Genomic DNA, 16,703 nt, shown 5'->3' on the forward strand with positions numbered 1-16,703 from the left:
GACTTTTTGTTTGCGTGATAATAACGAATTGATTTGAGGGGAAAAGTGGAAGTGAATCATAGAACACACTAGACTATTAATAGTCAACCTTATAGTCCGTTGTCGAAGGCGAAAATCGACAGCAGGCATAGTAAAAGATGAATTTCACATTTTGAGGCATTCTGTAACCTATTCGTCTTCGTCGGTTGATAATATAACAATAATGTGATATATAAAAAAATAATATAAAAGTAGGTTCGCTATCCTTTGCGACAGGCGCGGTGTAATTTAGAATGCATTTCACTTATATATCGTGTTTTCATTAAATTTGACAGTCGAATTCGACTTATGTGATACCAAAAATGTGAACGAATTTTCGTCTTCGACAACCATAATACCATTTTGTAAAAATTTCGACATTCGACTACGCCATTGCCAACCGGAATAAGGGGGAATATTTCATAACTTTTCACCATAAAAGTTGTGGAAAGCAGATACAAATTTATGTACATACATATTTAGAGATTTATTAAATAAATACATTTATAAAGTTTTCATTGCCATTCCAATTTGTATTTAGTAATATAATCCACGCAAACGTCGACCAGAGCCTTGGCGATCATATAGTATGTTAAATTTATTAACAAAATGATTCATATCATTGCAACCTTTTGTCATCGAACCGAGATAACTAATAAGGCCAACATCATTGCATTGTGTATAGAATTCTTCTTTGAATGCGTTACCCTGCATCACGGGAAGCCTATGACTGAGGGCATAAACTTCTCGCAGTATTTCTTGGTTCGCCGATAACTTTCCGGCCTCAACATCATTAATGTATTTCAAAACTAGTTTGATGCGAGTCTTTAGCATTTTTATGGCACTCTCTTGGGCTACCAAATGCTCAGCAACAAAAGATTTTTCTCCAGTATCATTTGTGGACATGCGGGCCACATGATCAACGCCGATACGTTCGGCCTCTTCTGTGGCCAAGGTGTAGGTAAGAGGCACAAGAAGCATGGTCGCTTCACTGCGAACAATATCAATAACGGATTCGTAGAGTTTGAGCGGAAGTTGATCTACATTTCGTGACAAGGGATTGAGTTGCAGCATAATGGGACATTCGTTTATTTCTGAAATTTGCTTATGAATAGCCAGCTCTTTTTCGGTGGGAGTTTCTCCAGTTGTGTACCAGCCAATAAAATCCATTTCACTGAAAACCTAAAAACCACAGATTACATTAGTATTTGATATGTAAGGATTCAAGTCACCCATACCTGTTTGTATTGAGTCTCTTTTGTCATATAATAATCACAGTTGATGAAGACATCACCTCCCACAACATCTGTCTTCAATTCAAAAGAATTCATCACCTCAATATTTCGCCCCTTCTGTTTTCCAATCAATGCACCATAAACCTGACTAACCTCACCTACTTGTGCTCTTATGCGGGTCCAGTGTTCCGAAATGTTCATTATAACCAAAGGATGCAAAGAAATAGTGACCGAAGGAATGGTGCTTGGATCGGCCATAACATTAGAGGCGGTTGGGCCGGCATTTCCTCCTTTATTTCCCGTGCCTTCTCCATCAATTTCCATTTGCTCCATATTGTGTAGAATTAGATAATATGTTCGCAAATGATTTTATGGTATGATCTTTATCAAACAATTGCTTTCAATAGTTTGCAAAAAGTGCAATGTTTATTTTTTATTTCGCTGAACTTATTCTCTTTCTTTTGCCAAAAATATAGATCTGTTAACTGAATGACTTGCATCGGGTATTCACTTACGGGTAGTCGATATTTTACCATAAACAAAGAAGAGTTTGGCAACCATGGGCGTTTGGCAAGCAAGTTGTGAATTTGTAAATCAGCTGTTTTTCACAGACAATAGATTCTTCATTCATTTACTATCTGTGCTGTTTATTGTCCCATTGAAATCATTAACATTTGCTCATTAGCTGAATCAATTTGAACATTTTTGTCATTGTTGTGTTTTTATACAGATCAGACTATATTTAGATTAAGCTGTCATATAGACCGCTCCGCCGATAAAGGGTCTGAAGCCCATAAAAGCTCTATTTATAACCCGATTTCGCTGAAATTTGAAACAGAGAGGACTTTATTTAGGTATAGCTGCCATATAGACCGATCTCCAGATAGAGGGTCCAAAGTCCATAACAGCTTTATTTTTAAACTGATTTCGCTGAAATTTGAAACATTGAGTAGTTTTACGCCTCCTTCGTGCACAGCAAATAAAACGCAAGAAAAGTCTCCAGTGTAAGTCAACAAAAGGGGGAAAAAAGAAAAAGGAACAAATAAAACTTGCGAAATATGTGTTGTCATAAAAGTCACATAAAATTTATTAAAATGTGACCACGGAATTTTATTTATAAATAAAAAGTTTTGATTTTATTTTGCCATTCACAATAGAAGAATTTTGACGGTGGCCACACTTATTTGCGAAAAACATATGGCAATACTGATGACAGATGTTCTTTAGATCTGTTCGCGTACTTTTCCAGTAAAAATTTGCAGGAGAGTTAGAACAGCCTATACTCTCCTTTGTTATTTATTTGAATTAGACAGCTGTATTTCATAAAACAGCTTTTCGATGCTGCAAATTATTGCGGGCAAAAAAACTCCAGAAACTCAAAATTTTGCTCGCTCTCACGCACTTTCTCGAACTCTTCTGCTGGCAAATACAGTACCCGAACGACTTCCAGTAACAATTTGTGTAAATTCGCATAAATTTTTGAGCACATGAACACACTTTTTATAAGCCTGGACTGGTAATTTATCCAGAAATTCGTTGTTGTTGTAGCCAAATGTTCATGTGGAATTGGCGATCCTCTTCAAGCTCCTGTAGGCGAGTAAGCTCGTTCCGGTCTAAAGTACAGATCGCCGAGGGAACAGGATGGCCATTGTTAATTTAAAGGCGCCAATAACTCGCCTTGTCATATGACCAGAGCTTCGTTGTCCTGGATAGATGTCAAAAATTTCATTGCATTGCGCTATATAGTAACAAAATAAACTACAGCTAATGATAAAATAACAATTTTATTAAAATTTTACTGTAAGGAATGTCCTTTTTATACCCTCCACCATAGGATGGGAGTGTACTAATTTCGTCAATCTGTTTGTAGTACCTCGAAATATGCGTCTAAGTGCCCATAAAGTATATATATTCTTGATCGTCATGAAATTTCGTGTCCGTCCGTCTGTCTATCGAAAGCACGCTAACTTTCGAAGGAGTAAAGCTAGGCACTTGAAATTTTGCACAAATACTTTTTATTAGTGTAGGTCGGTTGGGATTGTAAATGGGCCAAAACGGTCCATGTTTTGATTCTTGAGCCCCTAGAGGGCGTCCGATTTGACTGAAATTGTGGTAGGTTTTTTCATCATATAAATACCAAGTTAATTACTGAAAAAATCGTCGATGATAACTCAACATTCGTTTCTCATGGCGAAACAACTAAAGCTGGTCTCATTTGTACAACAACCACAAATCATATGATGCTTTTGCCATCAAGCTGATCAACGGTTTGCCAACACACACAAAGAAATTTGTGTGCGTGTGTGTATACGTGTGCGTATATAAGCAGAGAATATGTGAGAAAGAAGATGACAACAAAGAGAATACACACAAAACTTTGACATCTTATTGCCATCAAACCTGGCCGGCTGTTAACAGCTGTTCACGTGAGACCACCTTGTTAAATCCGCGTTTCTGTGTAATCGTTAAAAGTGCAGAACAAAACCGTGGATGGTGGTCAAATTTCAGTAAAAACGCCGTAAATTCTGATATTCTTCCAAACTTCGTAAATTCTAGGTAGGAAATGCGGCTTTTGTGCGTTGAATGCCTTCAATCGGAAATCAGGGCTATGTGACAGCTACACACAAATGTGGTCACATCTAGTCTATACTCAGATGTTGAGGTGTCTATGGAACTCACTGTAACAGCGAATGTGGGTGGTAAAGCGAATTTTTGGTCTGAAACATTAAAATGGGGAGATCGCTTTATCCAAACTTTAAAATATAGGCCATCTTTGAAGGTAAGGTTATAGAGTGATTTCGACAAAAAGACGGACGGACATGTCTAGATTCTATATGAATAAGGCCGATCTAGTACTTTGTAGCATTGATGATAATTTGATGCGCTACAAATGAAATGGCAAAATGGCTTACTCTTCGGTGGTGAGTGGAAAAACATATGCCACATTTTTGGCTCGTAAAACAAGATGGGCAGTCTGATCCCGCTACTGAAACATGAAAAGGACACGAGCAAGGGGGAGTCGTACAGACCGATCTCCCTTTTCTCATCAGTAGCCAAAACGCATGAGGGACTACTCTCGTTGGAGAATTTTCATTCGCCGAACATCAGCATGCATTTCGAAGGCTGCATAGGACTACAACTGCTTTACATGCGATCACCGTATACACTGTTGTGCTGATAAAGATACCTTGGACTAACCATCTAATGCTTTTGGATATTGCGGCTATATAAATTGCTGCGATCACTGATGTGAGGCTAAGGGAGCTTTCTATTTGGTCATGTGGCGGCTACGGAGGCTTTGTTACCATTGAAGATATCTGTATCCGTTCGCAATTGGCAGACTAGTTTTCACTATTTTTTTCTAATCCCACTTTGCGTCACTTGTTTAACTGCCCAGCTAGACCCACTCAATTTCATGGCAGCATCTTCCCTCCTTAACAAATTCAAAGGAAAGGTGTTGGTTTCATCGTAGCTCTCCGATGAGGATGATTCCATTAAAACACTTAAGAAGCCGATAATTGATTTTTTTGGTGTCTGGGAGGATACAATGTTTTAATTTTTCAAGATTTTCCAAATAATTCCGCAAATTTTGCACTTGCCTTCTAATATAGAACAATTTATATTTATTACTTACCTCTGCTTTTTTGATCCATTTTTGCGTTAGCTTTTGTATTTTCATGTTACGGCTGCTTTTCATAAAACAGCTGACCTTTACAAAACATCTGTTTAAGAGATGCAAATTTCTGCTGGCAAAAAAAGTTCCAATAGAAATGTGCAGGTTCTCTATTTTCTAACTGTCAAAATTTTCTCTCTCTCGCGCTCTCTTCTGCTGGCAAATAAAATACGCGAACGACTCCAGTAAAAATTTGTGCAAATTTTTGAGTTCCCGAACACAGCTAATATCTTTGGTAACCGACAGAAGTTTTAACCTCCCATATAACCCAAAATAAAAAAACTCATTTTCAATTATTTGTAGTTTGTTGTTTTTTATGTATTTTTTGTTTGTTTTTTTTTTTTTTTTGTTTTCTCTGTAATATACATTATACATTTATTTAAGTAAAGTACGTACTTGTTATGGTTTCCTTTTTAATATTATTAATAATTTGTGTTTTTTACTCACGCCTTAAAATCTAAAACAATTAATTTTATTTTCATCGTATTTCACTGTACGTGTGTGTTGTGAATCTTTTGTTTAATGGTTAATTTCTATTTAAATATTTACAAGGTTTATAAGGTAAGAATTACCTTAATATAAGGTGGATTTATATGCGAAATCAAGAGAGAGAGACAACATTTTCTTATGGGTTTTGGGTGGAGTGGACTAATGAAAATTGAAACTTTGGCTTACAGAAAAAAACATTTACTGAAACTTCAATTTTAAACATTTAACCAATCAATTAATTTTTAATCAACGATCGTAGTATCTTGGATCAGTTTTGGTTTTTTAACATGAAGATTAGAATTTTTCTCACGTAAAATGTCTTTCGTTTGCTTTATTCATTCAAACTGGTTTGTTTTTGTTCTTTTGTAAAAACATCTGATTCTCGTATAATAAGCGACTTAGTAGGTCTAGCCTGTTAACAGAAAACATATCTCTTTAAACATCTGCTATCGGGTTTAGCTAAGCACGTGTTGCAAACCGACTGATTGTGCCAATATCTTGCCTTGGGTGTTGTATGACCTCAGTTAACCACAAAAGCAAAAATCCAATTTTTTTAATTTCGATCAACTTGAAATTTTTAGAGAATATGTGTACTACCAAGTATATAAATACCTCTACAGGTAGTTGCAGTTTCCCAACAACAAAATATTGAGTGCACTATCTGTCAAAATCAGTGATTAGTGCAACTCTGATTTTTAGTATGTTAGTATTAGTTCGCGCAATTTTTCGTGCTTGTGTGTTATTGTCCAACCAAAACCGGTTGACAGATAGTGCACTTCGCGAGGAAAATAATTGTACTCATCTGTTTACGGTACACTACCTGGTAATTATGTCATGTGTACTACTACCCCACCAGCTGATAGTTATTTTCCATAGAATTTTAAATGTTTTAACCTTGATTTTACATATAACACACTCATATATTGTTAAGCAATTTTAGCATTATTGTTGTTATTGTTTGCGATTTTTAATATTTAGCATTAAATATATTTTACATTAAGTTTGCCGTTTTTGTTTTAAATATATTTATTTTTTTTTTCCTTTTATTCTGTTTTGTGTTGTTCTTTTTTTTGATATTTTGTTATCTCTCTTTATATAATGTGTATATATCTATGTATATATATAAAAGTAAATGCTTAAAAATTATTGTATTTTATTTTTTCTCTCTTAAAATTTTCCATAAGAAGCTTTAAATATACAAGCAAACTAGTTTTGTTTTTCATGTTTCAACATAAAGTATAAAAACTAAAATAAATTTTATAATTAAAATAAAAATATTAACAAATTTTATATAACTAATGTATATACTCTATATTATGTATATAAACGACAAGTAATTGCTTTCTCTCAACGCTGGGGACAAAATATTGTATATGTGGCGAGTGTGTGTGTGTGTGTGTGTATATCTATTGTAGCTTACTTGAAAATAATACACATATCAACTGTAACGAACCGAAATTTTCAATAGGTTCATAATACAGTCACTCGGTTTAAGTTGTGTTTGTGGGAATGACAGAAAGTTGTATTTGTTTATATATTTTCGTATATAAAACCTCGTTTACACTCCCCTTTAAATCCGGATTTAATGGCTCGATCATCTGTTTTTCCTTTATAAAATCAGTTGGCGAGAGCCTTAAATACGGATTTAATGGGCAGTCGCACTAATTATTGGCTCGACTCAAACCCACAGTCAACCCCTTCTATCACTCGAGTGAATGGCTTTCGTCTGCTTGTTTCATCATACAAAACCGCTGATTTTGCTATATTTTGTGTTTTATTTTAGTACTGTACAGGGCAAATCACGATAAATAATTATCTGTTATCGTGTGGTATCGACAACTTACCCCAGTAAAACTTTGCACTGCAGTTCTATCTGGAACATCTGACTTGCAGTGCATAAGTTTAAAATAAAACACGCCAATAATAAACCAAGATAATTTTTTCGTTCGGTGTATACAATTGGTGAGTGGATTTGGCTGTTAAAATTTCAAGTTATTTTATTTATGGTAGAGATGCAATTGGGTGGCTTACGAAACCTTTATATGATTTTTTTTTTTGATTAAAGGTGGACCATTAAAATATGGGCGACCACTTGAAGGGCCAACCTTTATATTGTACATATATATATTGGGAAGTTTGCATAGAGTTGTTTATATGGGTCATTCCACACAAAAAGTTTAGTTGAGATACTTTATTCACTTTGTATTTAGAATTCGTCTGAAGTGGACGCTTTGGGATTCGGTGCTTAGTTAACGTTATACTCAGTACAGTTATAACTGTACATTGTTTTTAATTCTGTATTTTTATTACACGTGTTTTGATTTACAGTTGGTGGGGACACCAACTTTGGAAGTACAACCTGGCACATTTTGCCAGGTTTCATACAAATCAGATGAAAACCCAGGCTTCTGGTAGTTCATGAAATCCAATAAGAAATAGGTATTATTTAAAGCTATTTTTAATAATGAGATTCCTTATTAGGACTTATTTAGTGGTGATATTCCAAAAAGGTGTCGGGCATAATTTGCATTTTGCATTCGAAACGTGCTTCACGCCTCAAAAAGGACAAAAATTGAGGCTTTTAGTTAAAAAATTCAAATGAGGGAATCTGTGGGCTATATGTCTCTACGGACGCATCTAAACCGTTTTTGTAAGTGCAATTCTCGTGCCAAATTTTCGCCAAGATTAAAAGGTTTTTTTTTTGGTTGAGAAAACAGCTAAGGCCAATATAGGCAATATAAGTCCAAGAGATTAAGATTGATATTTAGGGTTTAAGAAGGCCAAGTGGTTAGCTTTATGTGTTGGAATGCTATCTTGATTTGGGAAAATAGATGGACGGACACGGCTAGGCCGACAAAGAACATCAAGAAAATTTTAACTTGAAGGTGTTAAAAATGGCATGCGCCTATGGTAATGGGTAAACAAATATTACATACTGCATTGTTCTTAGCTCACCCCTAAGTATTCAGAGCTTAGGCCCCCTCAAGGATAATAAGTTAAAAAATAGGTATTACAAATGGCAAGCTGAGATTAGTATACCCTACCATTCATTGGTGATGGATCTGATGGTTTACATCACACAAATATCCGTAGCTCCCCTTTAAAAGGTTTGTGAAAAATTTTAAAACAAATAAAAAGTATCTCAACTATACGCTTTGTTGTGGAATATGCCTTATGTATAAAAATTCTATATAACAACTTACAATGACTTAAGCCACAATTACAATAACTATAACGTAGGCTGGTTTGATGTTTGTTATCATTCTGTTGTTCGCTCTTGATGGATAATAAAAAAAAAATATTTAAAAGCTACATATAAATTATAGAAAATCATATGTATTTGTTTTTATTTTCAAGTTTGTATGTTAAATCACTCATATATGAAAGAGCTATAGAGAGAAAGTTGGGGATTTCCCCTTTTTTAAGTTTGTTTTTCAATTGTGCTGAATGCAATTTTCTGTTTTTTTTTCCTTTGTTCTTACATAAACCTTTTACACACGTTTTTCCGATTAAAGCAAACAAAATTTACTAAAATATAACTTTTAGAAATTCTAGTATACAAATTTGTTGTAATCCATTTAACCAAAAAGTAAATTATAAATTATTAAAAATAATTATGAAAACTTCTACGAAAAGAAAAATATTTTGTTTTTTTTTGCTTTTTTTTAATATATCACAAATTCATAAATTTAGATTATTTTGAAAATAGAGCATCGAATCCAAGTTAAGCAAAGGTGATATTCCTAAACGATCCCAGTTAAGAAAAGAAAAAGCAAGGGTATGAGTGCTTTTAAGATTAAATGAAAAAAAAACTGTAATAAGTTAAAAAATAAGCTAAAAACTCCAATTTTATTAGAAGTCTAAAAAATCTTTTCTAGATGATGATTGTTTAAAAACGAAAAATCACATTTTGTTTTTGAATAATGCCAGCGAATTAAAAATTATTATAACTCTTAATGAAATCACTACATACACCTACTTTTCTTTTTTAAAATAATGATACATTATGTTTGCCCTAAACTCGTTTCAAATGAAAATCCTGTTCCAAGTTGTATTATTTTTTGTTTTTTTTTTTTAATTTTTCGCGATAGCCCAATAATCCAAATGCTTAACAATAAAAACATTAAGAAAAACCCCTGAATTATTATTATTGTTATTTATATTAAAAAAAAAAAAAACAAATATGATCAGTAGTAAGTAGACTCATAATGCCCATGATGCGACGAATGAGGATGATGGTGATGGTGATACTGATGGTGATGATAATAGTAGTGATTACTATTTGTAGCTTGATGATGATGAAAGAAACGTTCACGCTCACGAATTTTTCGCTTCTCTTGAAGATGATTTGGTTGCCTATGTTGATGAGAATGATGAAGATGTGGCGTATAAGCATGCTGACAGCTAGGATTACAATGTGTAGTAGTGCTGCTGCTAGTAGTAGTCATAGTTGTTGTAGAAGTTCTTTGCTGAAAATGTGGATGAATTTTAAACCAATGCGCTGCATAATGTTGCCACAATAAGTTTCAATCTTTTTGAGGCTGTTGCTGATGACCCACACCGTGGGTTTGATGGCTCGTCGCTGTGGATGCATGTGACGTTTGCTGTTGCGACTGTGGATGGTGATGGTGATGATGCTGCTGCTGCTGCTGATGTGGATGTTGCTGCTGGTGATGGTGTAAATGGCTGTAAGCTGCCTGATGTGGCGCTTGTTGTAAATGATGAGTGCCACCACCAGCAGCGACGACAGCAGCTGCTGCACCACTACCACCACCTGTGGGCGCCCCATGTGTATGACCATTCATTTGTGTGGTGGTATGATGCGCAGGTATAGCTTGTGAGCTGCCACTGTTGACAGGGCTACCATTTAGCAAACTACCGCTGGTGTCATTTTTATTGGCCGCATCTCTGGGCAGGAGATAAATCGATCCATCTGCAGCCTGTTGCAAACTATATTCAGAGGGTGAGCAGGGATTACCCTCGGAGTCGCGTAAATACTGTAAAAGTAGAAAAGAAAAATGGAAAATTACATTACAACACTAAGAAAAAAATCCGGCCTGTGCAAACTTTGGCTACCAAACAAACATGAGGCATTCCGCTAATAGTTTTGCCAAACTAACAAAGTAGCAAATAAATGAGCCTTCTAGCAGCCCCAAAAGTCATATTGGGGCATTAGTTTATATACTGGCTAAAGCTACTTATGGAACTATCATGAAAGTGGATGAGGATCACGTCCACTAGCGCACTAAAGACAATTTTAGGCGTCTGATCCATACAGATGAAGTATACGGCAGCCATTGCCTTTACAATGGGAAAGTGTATAGAGGATATGAACAGGTCACACCATCGCCGTATAAACGAGATGAATATGGGAAAGTTGACTGGAAGAGGTTTGGGATCGAATGAGGTTGAGTACTAGGCACTGGTTTCAGTGGTACAGTCTTGGTTTAACAGAACTCCGAAATTGCCATCTGTTATTTTATGTTACACAGTAGGCTCAAGACTAGAGAGAGAGCAGGTTTGAATATGTAAATTGAGGAACAATAGATCCAGTTCTGTTTCCGATTGCAAAGTTGCCCATTAACATTCCATTAAGGAATAGGAGAACATTTCTTACATACCAATGAGTGCTGAACGAATCAAGTTTTTTAGCACAATGATAAGGGGCCTTCTTTATATAGCCGAGACCGAACGGCGTGGGCAGTGCGATGCTACTTTGGAAAGAAGTTTTTACATGGCAAAATACCTCACAAATCTTGCCAGCACCTCTGAAAATTTTTTTGACGTTCTCGCCAGGATTTGAAGCCAGACGTTCAGCATCATAGGTGGAAATGCAAACCTCTACACTACGGTGGCCCCCGTTTCCGGCTGCCTGATGATTACACGGTCCTGCAGGTCCTGTAGTCCCTTCAAACATTTAGGGGCCTGACGGGCACGGTAAATCTGTGAGCAACACACAGGCTAAAACATTGAGCTCCAATTTATGTGGTGTTCATTGCTGTCACTAGAAGCTTAGCTGCGAACTTCCGGGCGCGTCTACAGGTTGCGGATAGTGGAATGCTCCATACGGAGTAGTAGCTGCAACGGCAGTCGCGGACAATCAGCGGTATCGAGCGGAGAGTCTCAGTGAGAGGGCGGTCGGCACCGGCTTTTGTACGAATACTGAGTGCCTAGGATGATCGATATGGCAAGGCGAGATATTGGCGCCTTTAAATAACCAATGGCCACCCTGTTCCCGCGGCGAGGACCTTGACGAGATCGCCACCACCACCTAAAAATATGGCTACAACAACAACAACAGGGGCCTGAATTGGGTGCTTAGACCCATACTTTAACATGTAGAACCTTCTCTTCGCTCCGCTTTGTATTATATTTGGATTTCTTTTTTCTGTCGTTTCTGCTGCACCTTACTTTATAGGGTCTTAAACGAATATTTCGATGTGTTACAAACGGGAGGACGAAGTTAGTATAACCCCCTCCTATAGTGGATGTTATAATTGACATGAAAACAAATAAATGTATTTACTTACTTGAAAGATATGCCTATGCAAAGCACTGAATTTGTTCGACACTCTTTTGCGTTCGGCAAACAGACGTTCACGCTGTGACTGCAATTCATCTTTGCGCCGACGTACTTGCTTCACTTCATCTTCCAATGACAATATCTGATCCAGCTTACGTTTGCGGCAATTTTGAGCAGCTACCTTATTTTTGCCACGACGCCTTATGTCACGTATCAGAGACAGTTGATTCTCACTCAGATCATACTTGGATAGACGCTCGTTGAACTCATCCATGGGCAAGTTGATGATATCGATGACAGGGATGGGAATGTTCATAGCCCGGGCACGTTTCTCATCGCGTGTCATATAAGAATCCTCTTCGCCACCACTGCCGCTGCTATTGTGGGCCGATGATTTGGAGGATTTCGTGGATGATGAGGTGGATAGTTTCTTATCGCGTTGTTGAGGCCTTGGCAAGGAACCCGTTCCCTGGGGCAAAGTGTAGGTGTGATTGTGCTGGATAAGCTCGTGGGGAGTACGAGGAGTGCGCAAAGAGAAATCAAGCGAATAGGCTCCAGAACCATAGGCATGATGTTCTTTGCTCAAAGCTGCTCCACCCATGGCACCATTGTCCAGACCATGGCCCATGTTTTCATGTAAGCCAGCTACGGGTGGATAGGCTTCATATTCGTATTTGATGGCATGGGCTGGACCATGCACTAGCACACCGTTACCATTGGCTGTAGTGGCACCAGCTCCTGCAGTGGCACCGTTGGCTCCGTTTGTGGTGGGTTGTTCGTTCAGATAGCGCTTGCCAAACATGTGATGTTTCTTTTGGGCCACTGGGGGTTGGCGACTGCCATCGTTAAGCCGACTATTGGTGTTGGTATTATTGTAACTGTAATCATATGGCCCGCCATATTTGCCCTGGTGGTAATCTTGAGCAGAATCACTGCCCTCGCCCCATTCCCCATCGGACAATGAGGGTACCCGCTCCGAGCCCATTGAACTAACGGCACTATCACTGGAAGCATCCAGACGATCATTGCCGCCGCCAACAGCTTGAGCTCCAGCAGCCGTGGTTGAATTCATTAGATCACTGGTCATGCCGGGAGCACCGGCAGCGGCTGCCGCAACATTACTGGCACCGCTCATCGAGAGACCGCTTGTAGTAGAGCCTGTTGTTGAACTGCCACTGGCGGGGCCACCATTACCGCCGCCAGTGGGAAGACCCAAAACTGAAGAATTATTGCTGGTACTGTTGTTGACATCGACCATGCGGCAAAAGCCTACAAAATTAAAAGAGAGCAAGAACACACAGACACATAATTATTTGAAGAATTATTGCGATCTATTTTATTATGCCAGCATACAATCTCTTTCGGAATCACTCACGTAATAACTCTCTTGGGACAATGCAATAGCCCAAGACTTTGTTGGGGTAAACGGAAGAGATTAAAAATTTGTCAAATGCTTTCGCAAGGCAGAGGAAGTTTTTAGCTACTGACTCAGCACAAAAAAAACGTATTTACTTTTTTTCCTTCTTCCCATTTCATTTTCTTTGGTTTGGGATCGACAACAGCGACGTGATTCGATGCGACGACTTGCTGTTTGTTACGAGTGCGAATCTTTCGTCGTTTTGATGATAACGCCGTCATTGTGTAGAAAAATATTGCAGATATGAATTTATGTGTTTATATTTGTTGTTGTTTTTGTTTTATTATTTGCTAAAAAAAAAGGTGAGTGAGTGAGTTTATATGATACTCTACTCATTATTCTCAGTGCCGCTATGTGTTCGTTCTTCACCCTTTCTAACTATTGTTATCTGTTTCGTTTCGTTGTTGTTTTTGTAAATATCGAGCGTCTGCTGCATAGAGCTAAACAGAGCTCGCTCTCCTCTCCACCCCCAACATACTGATCCAGTTAACTGCACATGACAAATCGTACAAGGGAGAAGTTCAAATATTTGTTTTAATTATAATGAGATCCAACGAAAACTAAACAAAAATAAGTATCTTCTTCAAATATGATCCGATCGCAACCACGGATAACGAGTGCTCTAATACAACTCAGAGAAATTGGATAGCAAATTCGCCTTTTATTAGTTTTAATAAGTATAAGAAGTTATAGGGGGAGATCGGTAAATATGGCAGCACTATATGAATATGAGGGCCTCCTTAGCGCAAAGGTTAGCAAGGGTTAGACTCCCTTCTAATGCTGGCGCCAGTTGTGAGGTACTATGTAATTTAAAAACTTCTTCCCAAAGAAGTGTCGCACTGGGACACGCCGTTCGAACTCGACCATAAAAAGGAGGCCACTTATCATAGAGCTCAAAACTTGAATCGGACAGCACTCATTGATATGTGAGCAGTTTGCCACTGTTCCTTAATGGATAAATCTGCAGTTCAAATATGATCTGATCCAGTCATTATTCGGTATAGTTGACAATGGTTCGAATACAACTTACGGCTGCAAATTTCAGTGAATTCAAAGATAGGCGGTTTACAGGCTCAGAAATTTTATTTGGATTTTGGCAGCTATATTTTAAAGCGGGGTTCTAAAGCATTCCAATGTTCCAGTTTTTGTAAACCACATCGGTAGAAACCCAAAAAGTGTTTCATGTAAGTATACAGCCTTTATGGAATCGCTGATGGCATATGGCGTGTATGTTGAAGCCTGAATAAAGGAAGGCGTGTACCGGAGGAGTTCGAAAAGAGCAAAGACTAGTGTGCATTGGAATCATGGGAGTATTGAAATCCAACCCTCAGACAGAATGCGATGCGAAACAGGGTCTTAAAGTCTGCGCTCAAGCTGAGTGAGCTCGGCAATGTGAAGTAGGACGGGTACGGCCACTGATCTCCTCTGGTCACTATAGATTCGGTGGCTAAACTTGATGGAATCTGTGCTGCATAACAGCTAGGATATTCTGGCTATCGTCGGCCGAAGAAGAGCTTAGAAGCCGCAGGTGTTTGATAAGAGGTTAGAGAACACTTTCCATCTGGAGAAAAGGTTTACATCACGTGGGCGACGGCCGGGGACCCTTCGGGGTTGCATACACATGCGGGCGTGTCGGACAGACGATTACTCCCTACTCTCTTCTCATCATCTGCCTATCACGGCGATTACCTGTGGTGGACGTCGACCGGTGACACTTCGAGGTTGCACATTCGTGTGGGCGTGTCGAATAGACGCGCCTCTCCTCATCTGCCTATCTCGTCTCTGGGTCTGATCTAAGTGCGCATACTTTCTCACCCTCACTTCTTTTATCGTCAGTGCATAATTAAGAGATATTTTATCGATCGTTTAGCCTCGAAAACGCATGGTAATTCAGCCACACAGTTTTTTACTCGATTACAGCTATTGATTTTGCTACCATTACAATGTACTACATGACACTTGTTGTGCCAAATAATCCCATAAACTAATTACAAAAATATAACGGAAGCAAATTGTTTCGTGGTGTCAAAATAATTTCCTAACAAATTGCATATACAATTTGTTCTAAAATACATATAAACATATAGTCGCTATATTAAAATTGCAAACAACCTAAGAACATTATTCACAAATTTGTGTGAGATATTTATTTGCTTTATTCATCATAAGCAGAGCAGGGGCAATAAATATATGCAGAAATAAAAACAGAAATACCTACGTACATAAACAGCACATTTGCTAGAAATACTAACAAGAACAGCAGCAACAACTACTTGTTGATGGCGTTGAGCGCGAAACCAATACTTTGAATTTCTTCTTTCCCTCGATCGTAGAGAATTCTCAATAGTAGCCGACTAATTCACCACACTCAAAACACCACGGCAGCAGTAGCAGCGGTGTTATTAAACACAAACCACTGACAATCGAACGAACGACCGACCGCCCAACCTACACTCAACAAAACAACAAACATTATAAAATGAGAATTCTTGTTGTTCGCTTTTTGATACAAAAGAATGACTCAGCATTTTAAAAATAGTAAACAGCGCAAAATATCATACAGCAAAAAAATAACAAGAGGCATGTGTAATATAAAACAAATGAGTAAACAACACCAGAATACAGTGATTCGCAGCAAGTAAGGTATTTTAATTGGTTTAAGTTAAAAATAAGCAACATTTTATTTTGATCTTACCATAATCGCCCCGTTTGGCAGACTTCCTAAATGGGTCGTTTACATTTAAAGGTGCATGTACAAAATTTGGACGAAGGCTCAATTTGCTTCTTTTATGTAGTTACCGAAAATATTTAGTTGAGGCGATATTTTTTTAAATTAAAACCATGTTTACACTTGAAGCAAGTCTAGATTTGCGACGAGATTTCGGAAATCTCGTGTTTTCCATACGTTTTCAGCGTGAGGAAATTTATTTATTTGAGGAGATTTGTAGCAAATCTCCTTCGAAATTCAAGTGCAACACTGCGTTTGCATTACACACCGGTTATTATTGGTAGTTTTTCCTCCACATTTACCAATTTTTTACCGAGATTATAAAATTTGTAGTAAATTTAATAAAATCGTTTCACCAATTTAATTGCTGATCACAATATATATGCTGAACACAATAACAATTCTGTCAAAAACTTCCCTGTTGACAGATACAAATCATTTGAATCGTAGTGTAAATGGGTTTAAGAGATTATCTAAAATCAAGAGGATTTAGGATCTAGTGTAAACATGGTTTAACACTTTTTGGAATAACGGTTTACTTCAATCGCTATAGTTGGTTTTGTTAATGGGTCGTTTACACTACAAGGTTAATGTGCAAATTAGGGGTCATTCACGTTTGC

At 37.6% G+C, this 16,703-nt stretch overlaps 2 protein-coding genes across 9 annotated transcripts in view; both read right to left on the minus strand.

The window, feature by feature from the left end:
* Positions 1-480: 480 nt before the first annotated feature.
* On the minus strand, positions 481-1,745 carry LOC106083397 (COP9 signalosome complex subunit 6). The gene is made up of 2 exons (XM_013246354.2): positions 1,257-1,745; positions 481-1,200 (listed from the first exon to the last, which is right to left on the minus strand). The coding sequence occupies exons 1-2, from the start codon at positions 1,584-1,586 to the stop codon at positions 556-558; spliced, it is 975 nt and encodes a 324-aa protein (XP_013101808.1). The 5' UTR covers positions 1,587-1,745; the 3' UTR covers positions 481-555.
* A 5,494-nt stretch (positions 1,746-7,239) lies between these two features.
* LOC106083391 (segmentation protein cap'n'collar) overlaps positions 7,240-16,703 on the minus strand; it is a 233,610-nt gene continuing 224,146 nt past the window's right edge. For 6 of the 8 annotated variants that reach the window (XM_059363243.1, XM_013246342.2, XM_013246341.2 and 3 more), the window contains 2 exons: positions 11,946-13,207; positions 7,240-10,412 (listed from right to left, as the gene is read on the minus strand). In XM_059363243.1, coding sequence (XP_059219226.1) covers positions 9,942-10,412; positions 11,946-13,207 — 1,733 coding nt within the window. In that variant the 3' untranslated portion in view covers positions 7,240-9,941. Of the gene's footprint in view, positions 10,413-11,945; positions 13,208-13,313; positions 13,445-15,577; positions 15,807-16,703 lie in introns of those variants that run through there. The other 2 variants (XM_059363245.1, XM_059363247.1) reach the window with 2 other exon arrangements.

This window comes from Stomoxys calcitrans, chromosome 2, assembly GCF_963082655.1.
Source record: "Stomoxys calcitrans chromosome 2, idStoCalc2.1, whole genome shotgun sequence".
Classification (NCBI taxonomy): Eukaryota; Metazoa; Arthropoda; class Insecta; order Diptera; family Muscidae; genus Stomoxys; species Stomoxys calcitrans.